This window comes from Sphaerodactylus townsendi, unplaced genomic scaffold (genome assembly GCF_021028975.2).
Source record: "Sphaerodactylus townsendi isolate TG3544 unplaced genomic scaffold, MPM_Stown_v2.3 scaffold_133, whole genome shotgun sequence".
NCBI classification, from domain to species: domain Eukaryota; kingdom Metazoa; phylum Chordata; class Lepidosauria; order Squamata; family Sphaerodactylidae; genus Sphaerodactylus; species Sphaerodactylus townsendi.
Window position 1 is genome coordinate 1 of NW_025949881.1, and position 21884 is coordinate 21884.

General features: G+C 50.6%; 1 protein-coding gene across 1 annotated transcript; it reads left to right on the forward strand.

Annotated features, from left to right (window-relative positions):
* The first annotated feature begins 14976 nt into the window (after positions 1-14976).
* Positions 14977-19762, forward strand: LOC125424884 (oligophrenin-1-like). The gene is made up of 2 exons (XM_048482320.1): positions 14977-15311; positions 18520-19762. The coding sequence occupies exons 1-2, from the start codon at positions 15035-15037 to the stop codon at positions 18693-18695; spliced, it is 453 nt and encodes a 150-aa protein (XP_048338277.1). The 5' UTR covers positions 14977-15034; the 3' UTR covers positions 18696-19762.
* Positions 19763-21884: the final 2122 nt, after the last annotated feature.

Sequence of the window (21884 nt, forward strand, 5' to 3'; positions counted from 1 at the left end):
TCCTGAACATCTGGAGAGCCGCAGGTTCCCTACCCCTGGGCTAGTCACAGCTTCTCTGAGCTCTCTCAGCCCCACCCACCTCACAGGGTGTTTGTTGTGACGGGGGAAGGGCCAGGAGATGGTCCGCCCCTTTGAGTCTCCTACAGGGGAGAAAGGGGGGATATATATAAATCCAACCCCCACCCCCTCCTCCACTGCAATTCCCTTCCCAGGCACTGAGCTGGCGGCCTTTTAGATGCCAGGCAAAGACATTTTTATTTTCTCAAGCGTTTTAGAACTCTCTCCCAAGGGGGTTTTCAGCTGAGGTTGGTTTTTATGTTCCCTGGAGGTTATTTAACTTTTTAAAAGAACATTCCCTGCAGCTCTGCTTCTAGCATATCCGAAAATCTTTATCCTAAAGTTGATCTAATTAACAATGGTCATTTCTTTCAACCTCTGTTTCTGCCATTTTTATGCCTTTGGAGGATATTTTCTTATTATTCAGTATGCAGTGAGCTGCCCTAACAATATATATGAACACACACAAATGTTTTAAATAAAACAAAATGCTGGCAGAGCTCCGAAGAAGTGTTTGAGGCTGGAGCAAGGGGTCCCTGGAATGCTGCCTGGACCAGCTGACGTATCTTCCATCTCCCCTCACGAACTCCTTTCGACTCTCTCTGCAATTTTATGGTGGGGAGGGGGGATGCTTGAGAAGCAGAAATCTCAGGACCCCTTGGGCTCCCCCAACTAGCCCTCCATATTCTGGAAACTACATTAGACACGGCCTGAATCTGTTCCTTCCCTCCCCCTGTTTATTTAAGGCACATGCTCCTCTTGCCACGGGCGCTGGTGTTGCTTTGTTGTGCCCATCTCAAACATGTCCTCTCCGCCGAGACCCAGCTGACCTCAAAGAGCAGTGCAGAACTGAAGCCAGCCACAGGGAAGCCTGGAACAAACAAAGCGTTTGCCGGCAGCTCCACTAACCTTCGTTCTCTTCCACAGAACCTCCGAAGAAGATGGGCCTCTCCCTCAGAGGGCGCTTGGAGATGGTGATGGGCTTGTGCCTCCGAGTGGCCACCCGTGGCGGAGGCACAGGGGGTGCCACATTCTCCTCAGGGGGGCCAAAATATATCTGGTGGGGACAAAATGTCAATCAGGGTGAACGGTCTCAGAAAGCGAATCCACACAGAGCCCTCTTGCCTCTGCTTTTGTCGGAGGGAGGGATGCATCTGTCTCCCTCTGTTCCCCTCTCCTTCCCTCCCTCCTTTCTGCAGTGGCCTGTCTGCCTTCCAGAGGGCCAAGAGACATGGCTGCATCTATCCTGGCAGTCAGTCACATTATTTGTCACGGCTGGCAGTGAGAGGCAGCACAGCTCCCACTCTGTTCCTTCGCCTTTCCTATCTGCAGTACCTGCCTTCTAAGTATGGCAGGGAAAACACTTTCTCTTGTGTGCAAGTTGGCGGGGTGGTGGCTCAATTAGAAGAAGAAGAGTTTGTATTTATATATCTGTCAGGGATTGCACCTAGCTGATTGAGATGTATTCCTAACTCAATGTAACTGTTACAAAATATATGTGCAGTGATTGTATCTAGTTGTTTGAGATGCATTCCTGCTATGTAACCAGCCTGCTATAGGTTACCACTGCTGTAATGGGACATTCTTTCCTTGATCTTTATTTTATGGCTTCACATGCTGAGTAGATAACTAGGCTTACCCCTGACACTTTCTGGTTCCATGGGAAACAGGATGTTTCCGTTATTCTATGGAGGCAGGAGGCCAGGCGGCTTTTTCTCTATCTGTTGCTGACATTGGGGAGCCTAAACTCCAAAATAACTCTTTCTCACATTCTTTGGGAAATCGGAAGGGGGGAATCAACTTTTGGATAAAGGGGATAGCAAAAGCCAGGCTTGGAAGAACTGGCTTTAACAAGCTGGGTGCTTCATTGCCTTCCAATAAACACTGCTGATCAACAATACAGAGTTCTTTTATTGATTCAAGGTCCAAAACCTAACCTTTCTTTCAGTGGTGGGATTCAAATAATTTAACAACTGATTATTTACAAGCACCATTTTAACAACCGGTTCTGCCAAAGTGGTGCGAACCTGCTGGATCCCACCACTGCTTTCTCTCCTGTAAAGAATCTCAAAGCAGCTTACAAACTCCTTCCCTTCCTCTCCCCTCAAGAAACGCCTTGTAAGGTAGATGAGGCTGAGAGTGTTCTGAAAGAACTGTGACTGGCCCAAGGCAACCAGCAGGCTTCATGTCTAGGAGCAGGGAAACAAATCCAGTTCACCAGATAAGAGTCTACTGCTGGTGTGAAGGAGTGAGGAACAAAACCCAGTTCTCCACATAACAGCAGTGCTGCTTTTAATCACTACACTAGGCTAGCTCTCCAACCCCCCCCCCCCCCCGGCTTGGGCACCTATGAAAAGCAGACAGCAATGTACCAGAACAGTGGTTGTTTCCAAAAATGACTGATTACATTAAAGAATGATATATAATTGGTAGGATTAATTTCTTCAGTACACATTCATATGTATTATTACATTTATTCCTCTCTCATTCATGTCTGTTGGGGGTCCTAATGAGTTATGCAGTTGAAGTTTATCTCTAAAATGCAATAATACTTTCAAAAGCATCTATGTAAAGATCTGACAGGCATCACAGGACCACAGCTGCCACCTCTTCCTCCACGTTGGTGGCCCACTGCGCTACTAGGCCTCTGACGGCATGTGCTCTGGGAGCCTGTGGTGGGGCATGCAGAAGGGTGGCAACCGAAGCACAAAGAATTAAGAGTTGCATTGTGCCAACCCCCCCCCCCCCCCCCAGCTCCCATTGCAAAAACCAGTTGAAAAGCTGCCACCACTGAAACCTCTCTGGGAAGTTGGCACTGCCCAAGTTGGGTTTGCACCAAGTGAAGTGAAAGTGGCATTCAAATTGAATGTAGAGCTATTGATCTTAATCTCATCTTTGGAGGGGGTTTGTGTAATGTCAAGAATGTTTCCTGAAGGATCAAGTTTTTAATTTAACTGTACTGCTTAAGTTTAAAACTGTCAAAGTCATAATTACCCACTCCGAGTCAGTGAACAAACTCCCTGTCCTTGGAGTCTTCATAATTCACAGCATAAATAATATATCAAGCCTCCTTCAAACTCATTTGAAGTGTTTGCTTATGTGTTAGCTGAAACATTTTTGACTCTGAACTCACACTTACAAGCCCCATGTAATAAAATATTACTAGTGTAACCTTATCATGGAAGAAATTAAAGGCCAGAAAGAAGCAGTCTGGCCTTTTAATTAAAATACCTTATTTCAGAGATTAGAAACTGCTAATAGCACACACTTTGAGCCTTATGCTTAAGAGAACGTGTCAAGATGGATGCATGCGAAGAGCTTTACCACCTTCCCTCATTTCAACCGGGATGGCTAGTCGCAGAGACTTGTTGGAAGTGATTTTAAGTCACTGCAAAAGTTGATGCCTTTTAATCAGTCCCTGATAACAAATAAAGCTGTTCAATTAAAACTACTCCACGGATAGGCTCTGGGATCTCTCCCTGACTTACATGCCCTTTCTCTGGCCAAAGGTTTCCTGAAGCAGTTCCAGTACAGGATGAACAGGTGCCGGCTTTCAGCAGATTGGCTGCTGGCCTCCTGGTCCAATGGTTTCCAGAGCTGAAAAAATTTGCCTACTTTTGGCCATGGGACAAGTGGATCCCCTGGACCAGGGGTAGGGAACCTGCGGCTCTCCAGATGTTCAGGAACTACAATTCCCATCAGCCCCTACCAGCATGGCCAATTGGCCATGCTGACAGAGGCTGATGGGAATTGTAGTTCCTGAACATCTGGAGAGCCGCAGGTTCCCTACCCCTGGACTAGCCCAAGGTCACCCAGCTGGCGTGCGTTGGAGTGTACAGGCTAATCTGTATTCCCCAGATAAGCCTCCACAGCTCAAGCGACAGAACGGGGAATCAAACCCGGTCCCTCCAGATTAGAGTACACCTGCTCTTAACCACTACGCCACTGCTGCTCCAGTGCCTGGGTGTTGCTGCTGAAAAGGCCTCGTTTCTTGTGCTCACCCACCTGGGCCCTAAAAGCAGAGACGTGCAGGGTGGGGCCTCCGATTATGGACTCACCTGGTTCGGGTCACTTTGGGCCTAGAGCAGTTTCATAGGTAACAGTCAGCGCTTTGAATTGTGCCCGGACATGCCTGGGCCAGCAGCCAGTGGAGACTTTTCAGAGCAGGTCAGAGATGATCCTCCAGCCTGTCCGTGCCACTGCAGAGTTCTGAGTAAGCCAAAGCTTCCGTGCAGTCTTCACTGGGCCGGGGGGGCTCGAATCTAGCCCGGGTCGCTGTGGCCACATCCCGCTGGCAAGGCAAGTGTTGCAGGGGTCGCCTCCTCTCGCTGCTGCCTCAGGAGGAGCACCTCAGACCTCAGCCTTGTATCGAATGGGTTCTGCAGTCGTCGCTCAGCCCAGGGACCAGCCCCAGCACCTCTGTCATCTGGGCTGAGCTCCATTTTATTGGCCCACATCTGGCGCATTTCCACAGCCAGACATCAGTTCAGGTCATCCACCTGAGTCAGTCAAGAAGGAACAGAGCTGCAAGTTGTTTGCTTATTAAGGATACCTCACTTCAAATCAGTGTTGGATCTCTCCCAGGGGTGTCAAGTGAACGTTAAATAGCCTGGGGTGGGTATATGGAGCCCTGTAAAACCTGGATTTTAGGTGCAACCTCCATATTCAGAGGCATTAAACCTCTGACTAGTAGTCCCAAGACACAGCTTTGGGGCAGGCTTTGGTCTCCACCCCTGTAGTTGGTCCTCCAGAGGAACTGGTTGGCCGCTGTATGAGACTGAATGCTGGACTAGGTGATCCGTGGGTCTGATCCAGCAGGGCTCTTCTTATGTTCTGATAATGCTGTTGCTGAATTAAATATGCTTTTCCAAAGAGCCTGGGTACATACAGATCCATGGTTGCAAAATCATTTCCCTTTGCAGCATAAACATAGTTCATGCAGCATGTCAACTGACTGACCGGGAATTGGGCAGCCCTGCGCAGTCACCTGCCTTAGGAAAAGCAGAGCTGGGCTGGAACTTCTGCCAAATGGTGGGACGAGCCTGCCCTGCGGAGAGGGAACCTGCTGGTGAGAACCCGGGTGGAGGGCTCAGGGGCTGGCAGCCCAAGCCAAGCACTGTGAGGAAAATACACCCCGCAAGGGGATGAGTCATGGCCCGAGGAATGCTGATGGCAGCTCTTTCCCAGCCGAGGGCTGAGCGTGCAGTTTGTTTGCTTCAGAGCAAATTGAAACTTGGAAAGAGTTTTCCCCATTGACAGCAACTTCTTATCTTCCATTGTATTTCTGTCGGGATAGGCGTTGCCTGCTGATGCTGACGGGCATCAGAAATTGTTGCATTGATGGCAGTGAGAAAGCTGGATCTCTCTCCTCCTCTGCAGTTTTTTGGCAAAGTGAACATCAGCTCATTCTTGCCTCTACGATCACTGTAGCCACTCGTCACACGTCCAGCCGTCACTGAAACACTTACTGACTCCATTTGCCTAACGTTGTCTCCGTTGTTTCCCACCATCCAGTGGCTCCATAACTGATCATCTGACTATCGAAACACCTGACCTGCTTGTATGTCCCCCCGCCCGCCCCCCCCCCGCCCCCCCCCCACCTGCCACTTTCCTTTTCTGTTTCATGGCAAGGGTTGAAGAGGGAAGAAGAACTTGCAGAGGGTTCAGAAGACCGTGTAAATATGTTGTCAAAGGCATTCAAGACCAGAATCAAATGGCTGTTGTGGGTCTTCCAAGCTTTGTGGCTGTGGTCTGATAGTTTTTGCTCCTATCAGTAGGAGCAGCAGTGGCATAGTAGTTAAGAGCAGGTGTACTCTAAACTGGAGGAACCAGGTTTGATTCCCTGCTCTGCTGCTTGAGCTGTGGAGGCTTATCTGGGGAATTCTGATTAGCCTGTGCACTCCAACACACGCCAGCTGGGTGACCTTGGGCTAGTCACAGTTCTTCTGAGCTCTCTCAATGTAAGGAATTCCATAGAAGCAGAAATAAAAGGCTTTTTGGGTGTAAAAGACCGTTTATTCAGACATCCTAGAAAGCTCACGTACACGCAGTGGCAGGAATAAGATCTCCCGCCAGAAGCACAGGTTATAACTCTGTCCATCCCATCCCCCCTCCCGGATTCCCATGGGAACGGAGGTCTCATCTCCCTCGCAGAGATAAGGTCTCCGCCGGAGAAGCTGGCCCATCGCCCGGGCTGTGGAATGTAGTCAAGGCCAGGCGGCTGACCCGCTCATCAACACCATTGAATCCTTTACACTCTGCCTCCCTTAAAAAAGACCTCTCCCCCCCAGGTTTGTGCGGAAAGGCGCGGTGGAAAGCAGAAATGAGGGCGGGGGCGTCAATATTTTCGGAATAAACCCATTGATTATATCCAGAGGAATACCCCACCCAAGAGACTAAATATTGTAAGCGTTTGCGATTAAAGCGAGAGTCCAGGATGGCGTCAATTTCGTAATGCTTGTGGCCATCAATAATAGTCGGTGGGGGTCTCTCCGGCGGGTCGTGCCAGGCATCGGAAACGGGAGCCTCCTTGAGTAAACTGGAATGGAAGACAGGATGGATATTACTAAGAGAGTTAGGCAAATCCAATCGGGCAGTGACATCATTAATCACTTTAGTAATCTGAAAAGGTCCTACGAATCTTTTGCCTAGTTTTGAAAATTTATGCACGTCTCTGAGATTTTTGGTAGACAAATACACCCAGGCGCCCACACGCAGAGGGAAATCCGAGCGGTGCTTATCCGCTTGCAGCTTTTGGGAGTCTTTAGCCTGTTGTAAGGCAGTCTGGACCATTTTCCACCCCTCGGCCAGAGATGAAATCCACTGCTGAAACTCCGGAGGATCCAATGCATCCGCAGGTAGTTGCGGCAACGGCGGGAAGGAGCGACCGGACACAATTTCGAAGGGGGTTTTTTTTGTACTGCTATGAACCGCATTATTATAGGCGTATTCTGCAAACGGAATTAGCTCGCACCAATTGTCTTGGTGGTAGTTGGTGTAACAACGTAATACTGCTCTAGGGTTCTGTTCATTCTCTCCGACTCACCGTCACTTTGAACGTGGTAGGGGGCGGCAACCGCCGGGGCGGCCCCTAACAACCCTAGAAAAGCTTTCCAGAACTTTGAAATGAATTGGGGGCCGCGGTCGGAGACCACCTTAACAGGGGCGGAGTGTAGACGGTAAACATGCTGAATGAACAGACGCGCTAACTTAGGAGCGGAGGGGATGGAAGCACATGGGATGAAATGGGCTTGTTTAGAAAATAAGTCCACCACCACCCACAAGACCGTGTTGCCATGACTTTCTGGTAAATCTGTAATAAAATCCATGGAGATGACTTCCCAGGGGTGGGAGGCCACCGGGAGAGGTTTCAACAGACCATGGGGTTTTCCCGGAACGTTCTTGGCTTCTGCACAAACAGAGCAACCTTTAATATACGTCTCAATGTCCTTGCGCATCGCGCGCCACCAGAACTGACGGCGGGCCAAATGCAGAGTTTTTAGAAGCCAAATGTCCAGCCGAGCGGGCATCATGACAGGCCTCGAGAACCTGCTTACGGAGGGGGGGAGGCACGTACCAACAATCCCCCCGCCGCCAAACGCCATTCTCCAAACGCAATTGGGAGTCACCTTCCTCCACCGGAGGCTCGCGCAGCCCCGCCTCCTCGAGTTCCCGTAGGAAAGGAGAGACCAGGCTGGGAATGGGCGGAGAAGGAGGAGCGGATGTCTGAGATCGGGGGGCAGCCAGCCCCCAATTGGAGGGGGAGAGAACAGTGCGCGGAATGTCCCGTAAGGCAGCTCCACCCCCCTCCCCGGGTAGGCGCGAGAGCGCATCAGCCAGTTTATTGGTTCTTCCGGGGAAAAATGGACCGTGAAAGAGAAACGCGAAAAGAAATCGGCCCACCGAAGTTGCTTCGCGGACATCTTGAGGGGGGTGGAGAGGGCGGCCAAGTTCTTGTGATCCGACCAAACTTGAAAGGGGTGTTTAGCCCCCTCCAGCCAGTGGCGCCAAGTGGAGAGTGCTACTTTGATGGCCGCAGTTTCTTTATCCCCTACAGTCCAGTTAAGTTCAGCACCGGAGAATTTCTTTGATAAATAAGCACACGGAACCAGCCTATCATCTTTATTTCTCTGCAACAGGGCTGCCCCAAGCGCTTTGTCCGAGGCATCCACGTGAACCACAAACGGGAGATCTGGGTCAGGGTGCTTCAGGATAGGTTCGGTAGTAAAAGCAGATTTTAAAAGCTGAAAGGCTGTCTGACATTCTTCAGACCAGGAAAGGGGGGCCCCGGGCTTGGCAGTCAGTGGATCTTTACCCTTAGTGCGTAAGAGGTCTGTGAGTGGGAGAGTCAGTTCAGCGAATTGGGGTATAAAGTCACGATAGAAATTAGCAAAACCTAGAAAAGATTGGAGTTCTTTTCGGCTGGTAGGGGCAGGCCATTGGAGGACTGCATCAATTTTAGCAGGATCCATTTTTAGGCCCTCGGGCGAGATCCGGTAACCCAAATAGTCAATAGAGGTTTGGTGGAAACAGCATTTGGAAAGTTTGGCAAAGAGGGAGTTGTTGAGCAAACGTTTCAATACTTCCCGAACCAATGCTTCATGCTCCTCCATGGTTTGTGAATAAATTAAAACGTCATCTAAGTACACCACTACTCCCTTGTACAATAAATCATGGAGAACTTCGTTGATAAGGGCCATAAAAGCTCCGGGGGCCCCACTTAACCCGAATGGCATTATTAAGTATTCAAACTGTCCAAACTTTGTGTTAAATGCAGTCAAGTGTTCATAGCCTTCAGCAATTCTGACCCTGTAGTAAGCTCTCTCAAGTCCAACTTAGTAAAGATGCGTCCCTTGCCCAATGCGTCTAAAAGATCCTTGATTAATGGCAAAGGGTATTTATTGGACAGGGAGACTGCATTGAGTCCTCGGTAATCTGTGCAGAGCCGTAAAGACCCATCTTTCTTTTTTACAAACAATACAGGAGCAGCATGCGTGTGTTTGGTAGCCCGCCGTATGAACCCGCGGGCGAGATTCTTGTCTAAGAAGGCACGAAGTTCCTTCTCCTCATTGGGACTCATGCGGTAGATTCTCCCTTTGGGCAGTTGCGCCCCTGGCTGTATTACGATTTTGCAGTCAGTGTCTCTATGGGGTGGCAACTGATCGCATTCTTGCTCCTGAAATACTCTGGCTAAATCTTGGTAAGCCGGTGGAATGCCGGTAGAATCGGGAGCAATCGCTGATGAAGCCAGGGGGGGGGGTGTGTGTGTGTCAGGAGAAGCCGAGTTTTCCCCCCAATTCATGTGTTCACCGCAGGGAGGGTCAGTGAATTCTAAGATCCTTTCTTTCCAAATGAATTTTGGTTCATGCAACAACAACCATGGCATGCCCAGAACTATGGAGTGTTTGGCCACTGGCGCCAGAATAAAACTAATTTTCTCCCAATGGTCGGCGCAGCGGAGGAGAACCGGTTGCGTTTTGAACTGGGCCGGTCCTTCGCTCCCGAGAGGACTGCCGTCCATTTGGGTGAATGGTATGGGCTTAGCCAGGGGGACTTGGTCTAGACCTAGCTCCTCCGCCACCTGGGGCCGCATTAAGCAATGGGAGCAGCCCGAATCCACAAGGGCTGAGGCTATAATACGAGTATGCTTAGCGGGGTTGGCCAGAAACGCTTGGATTGTAATGGGAGCGCTGCCTTCACTCACCGCGTCTGGAGTCGAACCCATGTCCATGGGGGCTGAAGAAAGGCAAACAGCTGCTTCCCCCCCCTCTGGGTCGCCTTCGATAACTGCCTTAGACGAGCCTGTTGGGGGCGGCCCGGATTTGCGTGGTGGCTTGGCAGATGGGGTGCGCGCGGCCGGAGCGGTTGGCTTCTGCTTTTCGGGCAGTTGGCGGCCAGATGACCTGGTCCTCCGCAGTAAAGACACAATCCCAGTCGGCGACGACGCTCGGAGGTGGTCTCGGTAGGGGCGGCTGGGCTTGGCTTGGTGGTCGCAGTGGCGGGTTTTGGGCGTGGGCGGCCTCCGGCACGAGCGTACTCCAAACGAGACGCCACCTGGGATCCCAATGCGATCCAATCAGCAATAGTGCGGGGGATCCGAATTAAAAACACCGTTTCACGCAGCTTGCCGTCAACAGCATCCGAGAAGTATTCACATTTCATGCGCTCAGGCCACTCAGGAGGGAGTCGGGCAGCCGCCGCACGAAATTCACGGGCAAATCTGCAAACGAGCGGTTGCCTTGCTGAATAGATTTGATGGTGCGGATAGCTTCATTTTCAGCACCCGGATCTTGGAAGCGAGCCCTTAAGGCTTGGAGGAACGCGGGCACCGTGCGAGTATCTTCATCTTGCAGGTTCAAAAGAGTCACAAACCAGTCGGCTGCTGCCCCATCCAGGACTGAGCCGATGTCCCGTATTTTTTCGCGCTCAGACCGGTATAAATCGTCATAGTCCTCCATGTGGGCATCGAGTTGCAAGATGAAGTAGGGAAGTTGGGAAGCGGTCCCATCGAAAAGGGCAGGTATTGGAGGTCTGTAATATCCCTCTCCATGGCCCTTGGCGCCCGCAGGGGCGGCGGTTGCGCAGGTTGCGCAGGTTGAGGCAGCGGTTGCGCAGGGGGGGCCGGAATCGGTGGAGGTGGAGGTACCAACGCTGGTGCCGCTGGCGTTCTGGTGGGATCTGGTCCTTGGAAGGGGGCAGGACCCAGCAGGGTCGCCCCTCTGGCGCCGGCTGTACCCGTGACAGCGTAGACTCCAACTTGGGTTGTCCTGTTCTGCTGCTTCTTCAGTTCCCTCTCCAAGGCGGCCAGCTCTCTCTCCTTGCGTGTCAGCGCATCCTGGTGCGCATGCAAAGCTGCTTTCTCTCGGTCCAATTTGGCCAATGCGTCGCGTTGAACAGCGGCAGTTAGTTCACTTGGCGGGCGTGAGGCCTGAACGCTTTCGCGTTGACGCTGTAAGTCCAGTTTGGAGTGTTCCAGGACTTTATCATGGACTGATAGGTTCTGCACATATTGCCGTTGCAGCGCGTCTTTGGCACGGTCCAATTCGAGTTGGATTTCTGTGCGCTGCTGTTCCCGGTCTCTTTGCAGGTTTTCACGCTCTTGCTGCAGCTGTTCTCGTTACTCTTCACATAGCTGGCGTTCACGGGCCCTTGCGTCTTGGGGATCTCGCAGTCGGCGCACGTCCTCATCCCAGCTTGCTTTCGAGGGGAGAGGGAATAGATCCGGCTGGGAGGGCAGGCTTTCTCCGGACTCCTCTTCATCTGAACGCAGGGCGTCGTGGCCCACGGTGGCTCCACGGGGCATCTCAGGTGCAGCCGCTGGTCCGGGATCTGGGGGGTCCGTTCGGAAGGCGGGAAGGAAACCCCTCCCAATCCCTGGTATGGTCCCAGTGTCACCGGGGGGCTTCGGACGGGCGCCAGTGCTGTGCCACGGTGGATCTTTGGGAGCATCACCAAAATACGAGTCCAGGAATCGTTCAATGGACTCCTGCGTTGCCGCATGAAAGGTGGTCAGGCCCGTCTCCTCCGTGACAGGTTGCATCTGAGGTTTGTAATCCATACGAAAACGGGTAGATACCCGATCCACAGGCGCTCGATCCATAGACAGCGCCCCAAACGACTCATGTAAGTCCCCATGGTCGTCTTCTCGTCCCTCGTTCCAACAGAGTAAGGGAAGACTCGTGCTGATACGAGGACGGGAAAGAGTCACCAGCGAGACCCGCTCTCCCGCCGGTTCCTCTAAATCCAGAAGGGAGAGCTCGGAGCCCTCTTTGGGGGCTACCGAACCTTCCACAGGAACATTCAACCTCTCCATGCCGAGACACCAGAGGTCCACTGCACTAAGAAAATAGATGAACGATAGTTTCCTGCCACAATGTAAGGAATTCCATAGAAGCAGAAATAAAAGGCTTTTGGGGTGTAAAAGACCGTTTATTCAGACATCCTAGAAAGCTCACGTACACGCAGTGGCAGGAATAAGATCTCCCGCCAGAAGCACAGGTTATAACTCTGTCCATCCCATCCCCCCTCCCGGATTCCCATGGGAACGGAGGTCTCATTTCCCTCGCAGAGATAAGGTCTCCGCCGGAGAAGCTGGCCCATCGCCCGGGCTGTGGAATGTAGTCAAGGCCAGGCGGCTGACCCGCTCATCAACACCATTGAATCCTTTACACTCAACCCCACCTACCTCACAGGGTGTTTGTTGTGAGGGGGGAAAGGAAAGGAGTTTGTAAGCCCCTTTGAGACTCCTTATAGGAGAGAAAGGGGGGATATAAATCCAACTCCTCCTCCTCCTCCTCTTCTTCTTCTTCTTCTTCTTCTTCTTCTTCTTCTTCTTCTTCTTCTTCTTCTTCTTCTTCTTCTTCTTCTTCTTCTTCTTCTAATGGTTCACCTGCAGTAGTGGCTGGCATCTTCAGAGGCATGTAATTCTAAGATGTGTTGCTCTTCGTGGGGTGGAGTGCATCCCTTTGTTCTTTCGCCACCACAGAGTTTAGATGGCTTGATGGTAGCTCTGTCGTCATCAGTTTCTTGGCCTTCTGCAGTGGCTGAACCGAAGAAGGGAACAGCTCCCTGGGAGACACATTTCAGTTCACTTGGAACAGCTCAATGCTGTATATTGTCTCCCTTTTGACTCTTTAGCCAGGGTGATAGTGAAGATCCAAACTGACAGGCCCTGGGCCATAGTGGTCACCCCCATTAGAACATGAGGCCATGGTTCTCCTTCCTCAGTTCCCTAGCACTCCTTCCCCCCAGCTCCAGATCCGCTGACCAGGGGGAGGATGTGGTACCATGATGTCTCCAGCCTCAGGTTAGCAGCCTGGCTGGTGATGCCCTAGAGACATGGACCCAGAAGGAAGCTGTCCATGAGGAGATTCGATGTCTACAAATGCGGCAGATTCAGTAGATGGACCCTCAGGGAATGTCCCCTGAATCCTTCTCCCTGACATCTATATTTGAGTTTTTCTAAATACCTGAAAGACTCAGGTCTGTCCACCTCCTCCGTCAGGATGTCCTTCTCTGCCATCTCAGCGTTCCATGTTGGGTTTGATTCCTTTTCAGTTTTTTTCCCCCCATTCCTGCTCAAAAAGATTCCTCAGAGCACCCAATAATCTCTACCCCTCTGTCAAACTTCCTGTCCCACAATGGTGCTTGATCCTCTCTAGACTTATGGGTGGGCCCTTTGAGCCATTGACCTCATGTAGTCTGGATGTGCTACCATGTGGCCATGACATTGGCCAGGAAGATGGGTGGTTTAAGGGCTCTGCGCTGGGACCCCCCATTCACCAAATTCCCAATGATAAGGTGGTCCTTTATACCAGCTTAGAACATTGCCCCCAAATGGTCAAATGCCATTCCACTTGAGGCAAGACATGGTGCTGCTGAAGTTATGCCCTAATCCAGCAACACAGCCTGAGCAATCCCTTCAAATGTTGGACCCGAGAAGAGCTCTGCTGTTCTACATTAACTGCACAAATCTGTTCCAGGGTTGATAACCTCTTTGCTTCACTAGCAAGCACAGGGGATGCAAGATGACCCCACAAACTCTATCAAAATGGGTCACCAAAGCCATTCCCAAGGCATATGAGCTGGTCAGCATTGAGTGTCCATTGGTCCATGCACACTCTACAAGGGCACACAAGGGCACCTGCTTCCTGCCCGTCCAACATGACCATAGAAGTCATCTGACACGCAGCCACGTGATCCACCTCCACCTTCATAAGGCACTGCCCCGTAGATGTTGGCTCCAGGACAGAGTCAGTGGGTGGGAGAGCAGTGCTGCTGGCGATGTTTCAATGACAGCCTCTCCCAGCCTGGGACTGCACAGAAGACCCACGAAGATGGAGAGCAGCATTGCACTTACCTGTGTAGCCGTGGTTCATCGAGTGGGCTTCTGTGCAGCCACGTGTGTTCTCCCTCCTACCCTGCTGTGGGCTGCGATTTGAAATTCTTTGCATCAGGTTTGTAGTCATGGCGGTGGTGCGGGAACTGAGTGGTGCACTCTGCCCCCTTCCTTTTTAACACACTACTTTTAGGCAGGAAAGCTCCTGCCTGATTGAATAGGGGTGGTGCTCTTAAAGTGACAGAACAGAAATAAGCTTTCTATTCTCCAAAGGTAGGCGTTCACATGCACAGTCCCCAGTGTGTGCCTACACCAGGGGTAGGGAACCTGCGGCTCTCCAGATGTTCAGGAACTACAATTCCCATCAGCCTCTGTCAGCATGGCCAATTGGGTAGGGGCTGATGGGAATTGTAGTTCCTGAACATCTGGAGAGCCGCAGGTTCCCTACCCCTGGCCTACACAGAAGTCCACTCAATGAATCACTATTATACAGTAGAACACTGTTCTTATCCTGGGAGAGAAGTGAACCCTGTAACTTGCTGTATGGGCTGCAGGCAAAGTATTTCCAATGGCAAAAAATAACCATGTAGCTTCTCAACATTTCATTTTGCCTATTTCATAAATAAGAGGGTTTTCAGTTGAGTTTGAATTCAAGGCTGTTTAAATATCATCAGGTAGAGAATTTACCTGCAATGTAATGAGTTCCAATTCAGCCGTGGGGGTCATATCTGACTTGGAATTCCTTGGAGGTCTCCCATTCAAATGTTTGCCCAGGTCAAACCTGCTTAGCTTCTCAGATCTGACAAGATCAGCAGACTCAGGCAAACACTTGAATGGGAGACTTCCAAGGAATACCAAGTCAGATAAGACTTGATCCCAACCCCCCACCCCACCCACAGCCGAACTGAAACTCATTACATTGCAGTTAAGCTCTCAGCCCAGACAGAAACTGTTCCATGAAAGCTTGAGCTGTGATGATGTCAGCACGGGTGGTTCCCATTTTTTGCCGGCTATTCTTGCCCCCCACTGTCTGCTGCTAGGAACTGGTCTGTGTGCATCTCACTGGATCTTGACCGTGGGTGTGATTCGGCTTTTCTTTTAGCAGGTGGCAGCCACGGCGCAACTCCCAATGGTCTCGCTATGCCCAGTTACACAGAAGCTCCCAGGCCACTCCAGCGCAGCAGGCTGCCCAGCCAGAGGCCAGTTGAGCAAGACCCCGGGAAGCTCAGTTCAGAAAGCAAGGCCGAGCCATGTGCAGAGGTGGATGTAGGCAGGCTGGTGTCCAGGCTGCAGGACAAGGGGACTAAGTTTGCCAGCAAAGCTGCCAATGGCCTCGCGCCTGGCACTGCCTCTCTGAAGGGGTCCTCTGGCCACATGAAGAGGCCTGCTCCAAGACCCGGGGTTTGCGGCAAGGAGGGTAAGTCTGCCCGTCTGTCTGTTTTTTCTGAAATTATATCTGCTTGTGACCTGCACTCGTATCAGTTCTGCTCCCTCATCGTGCCCTCCTCCTCTTTCTCTCCCGTTTAATTGCACAGAGGCTAATTGTTTAGCATTCCCCATTTGGCACGGCACTTTGAACTGTGTTCCATCTGCAACTATTTACATAATGAAGAAATTAGCTGATACTTTACTGTTTTAACTAACTGTGCATCTTGCAGGAACTTCAGAGAATGGAACTAGGCAGAAACTACCATTCATGGTTTAGTAGTTTTTTCACTCCACAACAGTGAACAAGCAAGAACATCGTTCTCAGCAGCACCACAGTGGGCTTTCCCTCGCGGATAAAAGCTGACTCCAGACCAATGAATCATTTTCAGCTTCAGTTGTTTTCAAAATTTGGGGTCTTAATTCCACCTGGCCGGGTTCTCCTGGTCGCCCAATGGTTTGCCTGAAGTCCTTTCACTGAGCTACAGTTCTCTGACATACGAAAGCTGAAGCCAAAACAGAACTTTACTGTCTCTTAATAGGATGTTCAGGAGCTTCCAGGTTGCCAAGCGGCCGTCTCTTTCTGGGGCGGGGGGCATAAGGGTCGGCATGGAGGTTGCTGCACCACTTTCGTTTGTGGGGTTTAAATGTTTAACATCCAAAGTACTCTCCCCACCACCACCGCGGGAGACACTTGGTGTTTATTTACCTCTGTTTATGCCATGGGTCTTTTATATTGGATGGAGAGTCAGTGTAGATTTACGCTTTCAGATCTAATGAGTAGAGAGAGTGCAGGAAGAGTGTTCCAACATAACGTGTGTGTGTGTGTGCGTGCACACTAACATTTTCTAATAAGCTCAAGAATGACAAAACATGCTCTAGAGAAGTGAACAGGGTCTGGTCGTGACAGCGGTTGTCCTGCGGAACCTGTTGGGGTGGAGGGACCCTTTGCTTTGATGGCGTCTGCCTGGGGACTGGCTGCCCCTGTGGACGGTGGGATTTTGGAGGAGCTTCTTGGCTGTTGAAGGACACTTTAGAAGTTCTTGTCACCTGCGTTACATCCCCTGCGTGACGTCTGTTTGGACTCTTTGTCGCTAGGTGTTGTAAAAGGGCTCGCATATGTGTAATAGCGCTTTTATCCATGGAAGTCATCACTGGAGACCACAGCGCATGAGTGGCGCAGCATGCATCCATGCCGTCTTGGTTCCTGGGCTCGCCTGTGTGGTGGACCCTTGTTGGGTTCACAATTTGCCATCTGAACTTAGCAGCGAGTCTGCTTTTGGTTGATGTGATTCTTATTGATCATCCTTGTAAACAGAATTCCGTGAAGCGCTCTCAGCAAGCAGGGCCGGTCCCTTCCCAGCAGGGCTGAGTCTAAGTTTTAACAGTGAAGTGAATCTGCAGTGGGACAGGACTGGTGCCAAAAAAAGATAATTGGGGTAGTTTCCTTGGCAGGGGGCTCAGCTAGAGGCCTCCTGGAAGACGAGGGCTTGGAGATCGTATGTGAAGAATGCGAAACATCATGCAGGTGGCCCGGACAGGGTTGCAGCCACTCAGCACTGGCGAGCCCCCTTAAGGCGTCAAGACTCCTTCATTTGAGTGGCTGGGACAGGAGAGCTGTTTGCTGTGGTTTGGGGAACCCCCCCCCCTTTGTGCAGATGTCGAGTCCTACCTAGATCTTCCCCTTTGCTTGTGACTGGTCCCATTTGGTGCCCTTGTGGATCAATTGGCTGCCGCTTTGGTGCCATTCAAGCAATCAGAGTTGCCAGGTTGGGCTTTGGGTTCGCAGCGAAGCCTCGGCATGTTTCTGGCCTGCGCCGGGGGTGACTGTAGGCAGTGGCAGCTCTGTTGGTCCCACCCCCTTTCCCTGCCCTCGTTCTGAGGAGCCGCAGCCGGCTGCGTTTCCGTGTTGGGCAAGTGCTGCGAGAAGGGCTCTCTTGTGTCCCAACAAAGGCCTCGTGTTCTCCTCTGCCTGCGGCTTCTGGAATCCAGTTTGAGAAATGCTGCTCCAACAAACAGTGTGGATCAGCACTGCTATCTATGCTGCTAGATGTGAGCTGGGATAAGCATAGATCTAAAATTCCGATGTGGCTTCCCTCTGCGGTATTCGTTGAATTAACAAAAGCATATACTGTTTATTCTGCTTTTACGATCAGCTTTATACTTGTAAGATGGGCTGGGCTATAATGCTGAGTTTGCCTATCCTCTCTTTATGCAAGGAATGCTTTTCTTTTCCTTGAGATGCATATTGCTTGGGGGTGTGTATGTTTAGCCATGTGCCTCTTCCTTGATTTTCTGTCTGATGGATCACGTCAAAAATCTCGACACCCCGGGTTCCCCAGGGCATTTTGTAATGAAGCGTCTTTTTGTCTTTAATTTCTGCTTGAAGTGGTCTGTTGATGGATAGATTTTAAAGGTTTTTAGATAGATAGCGATCTGATTTGATGTATGTCAAGCTGGCCACTTATAAGCGCTTCTTTAAGAATCCTGCCTGCAGAAGATGGTTTTTGAAGTATGAGAATTTAAACTTTTAAAATCAGAATGTTCACTTCTACAGTTTCACCTGTGCTCAGGTGGGGAGACCCCTTGGCATCCTGCAAACTATGGAGTGACGAATGGCTTTATGTGGCCCCATTGAGCTACAGTCAGGATGTGCCAGGGAAGATATGCAGAGTTTCACTCAAATGGGGAGAAACGGCTTTGACAGTCCGCACAGGTGCGAGAAAGTTTGCATCTGAAAGATACCCCATCCCTTGTTTTCTGGCTACATGTTTTAGTTTTGAGCCTGTGTTTTATAATGGTGATGCTCTCCCTGCTAGAGAACGCAAACTCTTTTCCGGGGGCAGAGACCACCAGGGCAGCAGAGGACTCCTCTGCCTGCCAGACCACCGTGCAGAGAATATGTTCGCTGCCTGGGACACAACAGTTGGTCATCCCTCCTTTCGAAAAAGAGAGGCCCCTCCTGCTTTGCTCCGAAATGGCCGTTGCTGTCATTTTTTCTCAAAGCACTTCGGCCCTTTCACTGTATTCAGCCTCTTTATTTTCACATTTTTATCCCACAAAGTTTCCTGCAGGGCTCAGCGTGGGTCTTGCACCATCTGGGGCTCTCCTTCTTCCTCTTGCCCTCCTCCGGAGTTCCTGCTTTCTCTTGGCTCTTTGCTGTCATTGTAGCTGTCACTTAACTGTGTCTTATTGTTCAGCCTTAGGGGATTCTGACGGCTTCGCTCGAGTGCGCTCTCCCGGAGAGAAACCAACCATCACGCGTCCTCCAGTGAGACCCCCAGACCCTCCCTGCAAAGCCCCCGTGACCCAGAAGTTGGAGACAAAGCCAGAGCTTTTGACCAGTGGGCCAGGAGAAGCTCTTCCCTCTGTGTGAGTAGCAAGCCAGTGTCAGGCCTGGGTTTCAGAGGCCAGAGGCGGGGAGGGGGGAATGGGGAGGCAGAGATCATGCACTCCAGACTGCAGTGGAAGATCTCTTTAGAAGATCTTGCTCTAAAAAGCCCCCTTCCTGTGCATGATGCTGATTTTGTATGTGTGGGCATCCAGTTTTTAAGCAAAAGGACATCCACAGCTGAGATCTCACCTGCAGTCTCCAAGGAGGGCATTACCAGGCCTCAACTCCTTCTCCTGCATGTGTGAACCAAGCCTAAGTCAAAGTGGAGGAACGATTTGGGGGATCTGCTCCTGTGCAGCTAGCAGGACCTGAAGAGGCTGCTGGAGGGCTGGGCAAAGCTGCAGGGGTGGAGCAGGGGCATCAGGTTAGGTAGCAGCCTGCAGGTGGAATTATACCTGGTCTCTAGGTGAGAGAGCATTTCTCCTGGAGGATATGCTTGCTTCAGAGGGTGGGCTCAATGGCATTATGCCACATTGAGATCCCTCCCATGTCCAAACCCTGCTCTGCCCAGATTCCTCAAATCTCCTGGAATTCTCAGCCCAGCGTTGGCAGCCCTGGACTTCAGCAGACTTCTGTCAGATGTATGGAAAGACCGAGGAGCACAACAGAGCACAAAGGAGCTGAAACTTTCTAGGAAGCCTTTCTAGTATCTGCTCCTGTTTCCTCCCCCCTATTCTCATCTACAAAGCTTGTAAAAGAACACAGCCCTCCTGTCACCACATACCAGGAAGTGCTGGAACTATTTGGGTGCGTCCCAAGTAGAATTACGAGCCTGAATTGTGCTGGGCTTCTGGCTCCTGTCCTTCACTCCTTCGGGTGAAAATCCCTTGTATGAGTGACAGCTAGAAATGAAATAATCCCTGCCCTGCCCACTCACAGGGCTTTGTGGGTTTAGCAGCCAAGAAATGACTCCTTGCAGCTAGTGCTGCTGTCATGTGACCACAGAGCTCAAAGGCCTGGCAGGCGCGGCATCATCTCACTCGCCATTTCTCAAAAGTAGCAGCGGACAGCAGAGGGTCAAAGGCAGCTCCTGACATTTCCTCTCCTGAGCCCCACCCCCAAGCCTTGTTGGCTGGCACAGTGGAACAGCAAAGCAGAACAAGTGTGTGCACAGAAGCCGACCCCTGAGTCCCTCATTGCTCTGCATGTTCCTGTCTGGTTCAAATTGATTGCAGAAGGCTTTGCACACAGTCCTACAGAATTTCTGTAAAGCTGTTGTTTGGGGAGACTCATTTATATTCAGAGCAGCATCCCCCCCCCCTCCAAAAGAGGAAAGAAGAAACCTGAAGTCTATACCCAGGTGATTACACACACACACGCACTCGCACTCGCACTCTCTCTCTTCTCTCTCTCTTCTCTCTCTCTCTCTCTCTCTCTCTTCTCTCTCTCTCTCTCTCTCCACTTACCCCAGTGTCCTTTTTCACACAGTGGCCACCAGTGGCCCTCAAACTCCAGCAGACGAAGCACAGAGCTGAGGCCTTCACTGGAGGTTGACTTCTGGCACTGATATTCAGAGGTGTCCTCGGAATAGTTACCATGACTAGTAGGCACTGATGGAGCCCTCGTCCATGAACTTACCTATTCCCCTTTTAATGACATATCTTTACAGCTATGAGGTCTAGACCCTTGTTTACTAATAAATATTTTACATGTTTACTTATTTTGCTACTTTTATCTCACTGTTCTCCACTAAATGTGGTCTCTGAGCAGTTTACAATGTGAGGGAAGCAGCACCCACAACAGTCCATCAAATGCAACAACTCATAGAATTGGAAGAGAGCACAGGGGCCACCCAGTCCAACCCCCTGCCATGCAGGAAGACATAATCAAAGCAGTAAAATCTTCCTGTCATCAAAAGACTAGTCCCTGTGAGAGAGGAGGAACAGCACAAGTGGTGGCAGTCCTGCTGTTGATGGAAGCTCTCAGCAGAAGAGCCTCAAGATATCATGGGTGCCCTTGACCAGATCAGTTATTCGCAAAAGCGTTTGTGGGAGGGAGGGAGGATGGTGAATCAATACAGTCATCCAGAAGGCGATGTTTGCTTCATGCAGCAGGTATATATGCTGCAGAGAATGACAAACACACATCAATGCTGTGTGAATGTTCCGTAGTAGTGTTCATTTTCCCAGACATACCAGTGAACACTGATACTCCTCTTGGGTGACTGGTAACATTAGCTTGTATGTATCAGAATTTGTGGATAATAAAATGCTTCCATATTCTTATGCTAATTGCCAGATTTCTCTACCAAATTTCAGACGTTGGCCCTGAGTCTGACTGTTGGATCAGGATGACTGGGTTATCCAATCCAATAAAATGAAAAATTGAATCCAATAAAAATAAAAAGCATAACATGTATTGAAAGAACTTGAAGATGGCCAAAGCAGTAGATCAAAATGCTACCGAGGTGGTGGTGTTGATTATCAACATGCCTTTGTCATGACTTGGTTGGAGTGTAGATTTCTCAAGGAAGATTTGGTTATCTGGTAAAATATTTTTTTCTGCTCAGTGACCTGCCCATTCATCAAAGCCTCCCGGGACTTTTAGCACCACAGGATGCAAGGTTGTGCGCATGAATCCTTCATCATATCCTGCTCTGGTTCCCCAGCTCATTATGGGTGAATGGAATTCTTTATATCTAAAGGCGGTACTTTGGGCTGCTTTCTGAGTGGCAGGTGGGAAAGGAGGGCTTTGTCATTTGTGGCTTCAAAACTCTGGAACTTTCTCCCCAGGAAGATTTGCCCGCAGGTGGAGGCTTTTCTGTTTCATTGGGTATTCCCTCAGGGATCCTTCCTTACTGGTTAATGTTACCATTTGTTTTCCATTGTTTTTCTGAACACCCGTATCTTAATAACAGCCCGCCGGCTACTGCAGCTTTAATGAATGCAAATAAGGCATTGACGTTGATTAGTTGTGATGAACTTTCCGTCTGTGAGCTGCTGCAGAGGTACTAGCTGGGTATTAAGGGCACTGGCACACAGCTGCTGCAGAGTGGAATGGGCTCTTTAGGAAGGTGGTGCCTCTCATGGGGCAGTCTTCAAGCCGTGCCTGGATGAACTCTTGTTACATAAGCATTGGTCTAGGCCAGTGGTGGCGAACCTTTGGCACTCCAGATGTTATGGACTACAATTCCCATCAGCCCCTGCCAGCATGGCCAATTGCCATGCTGGC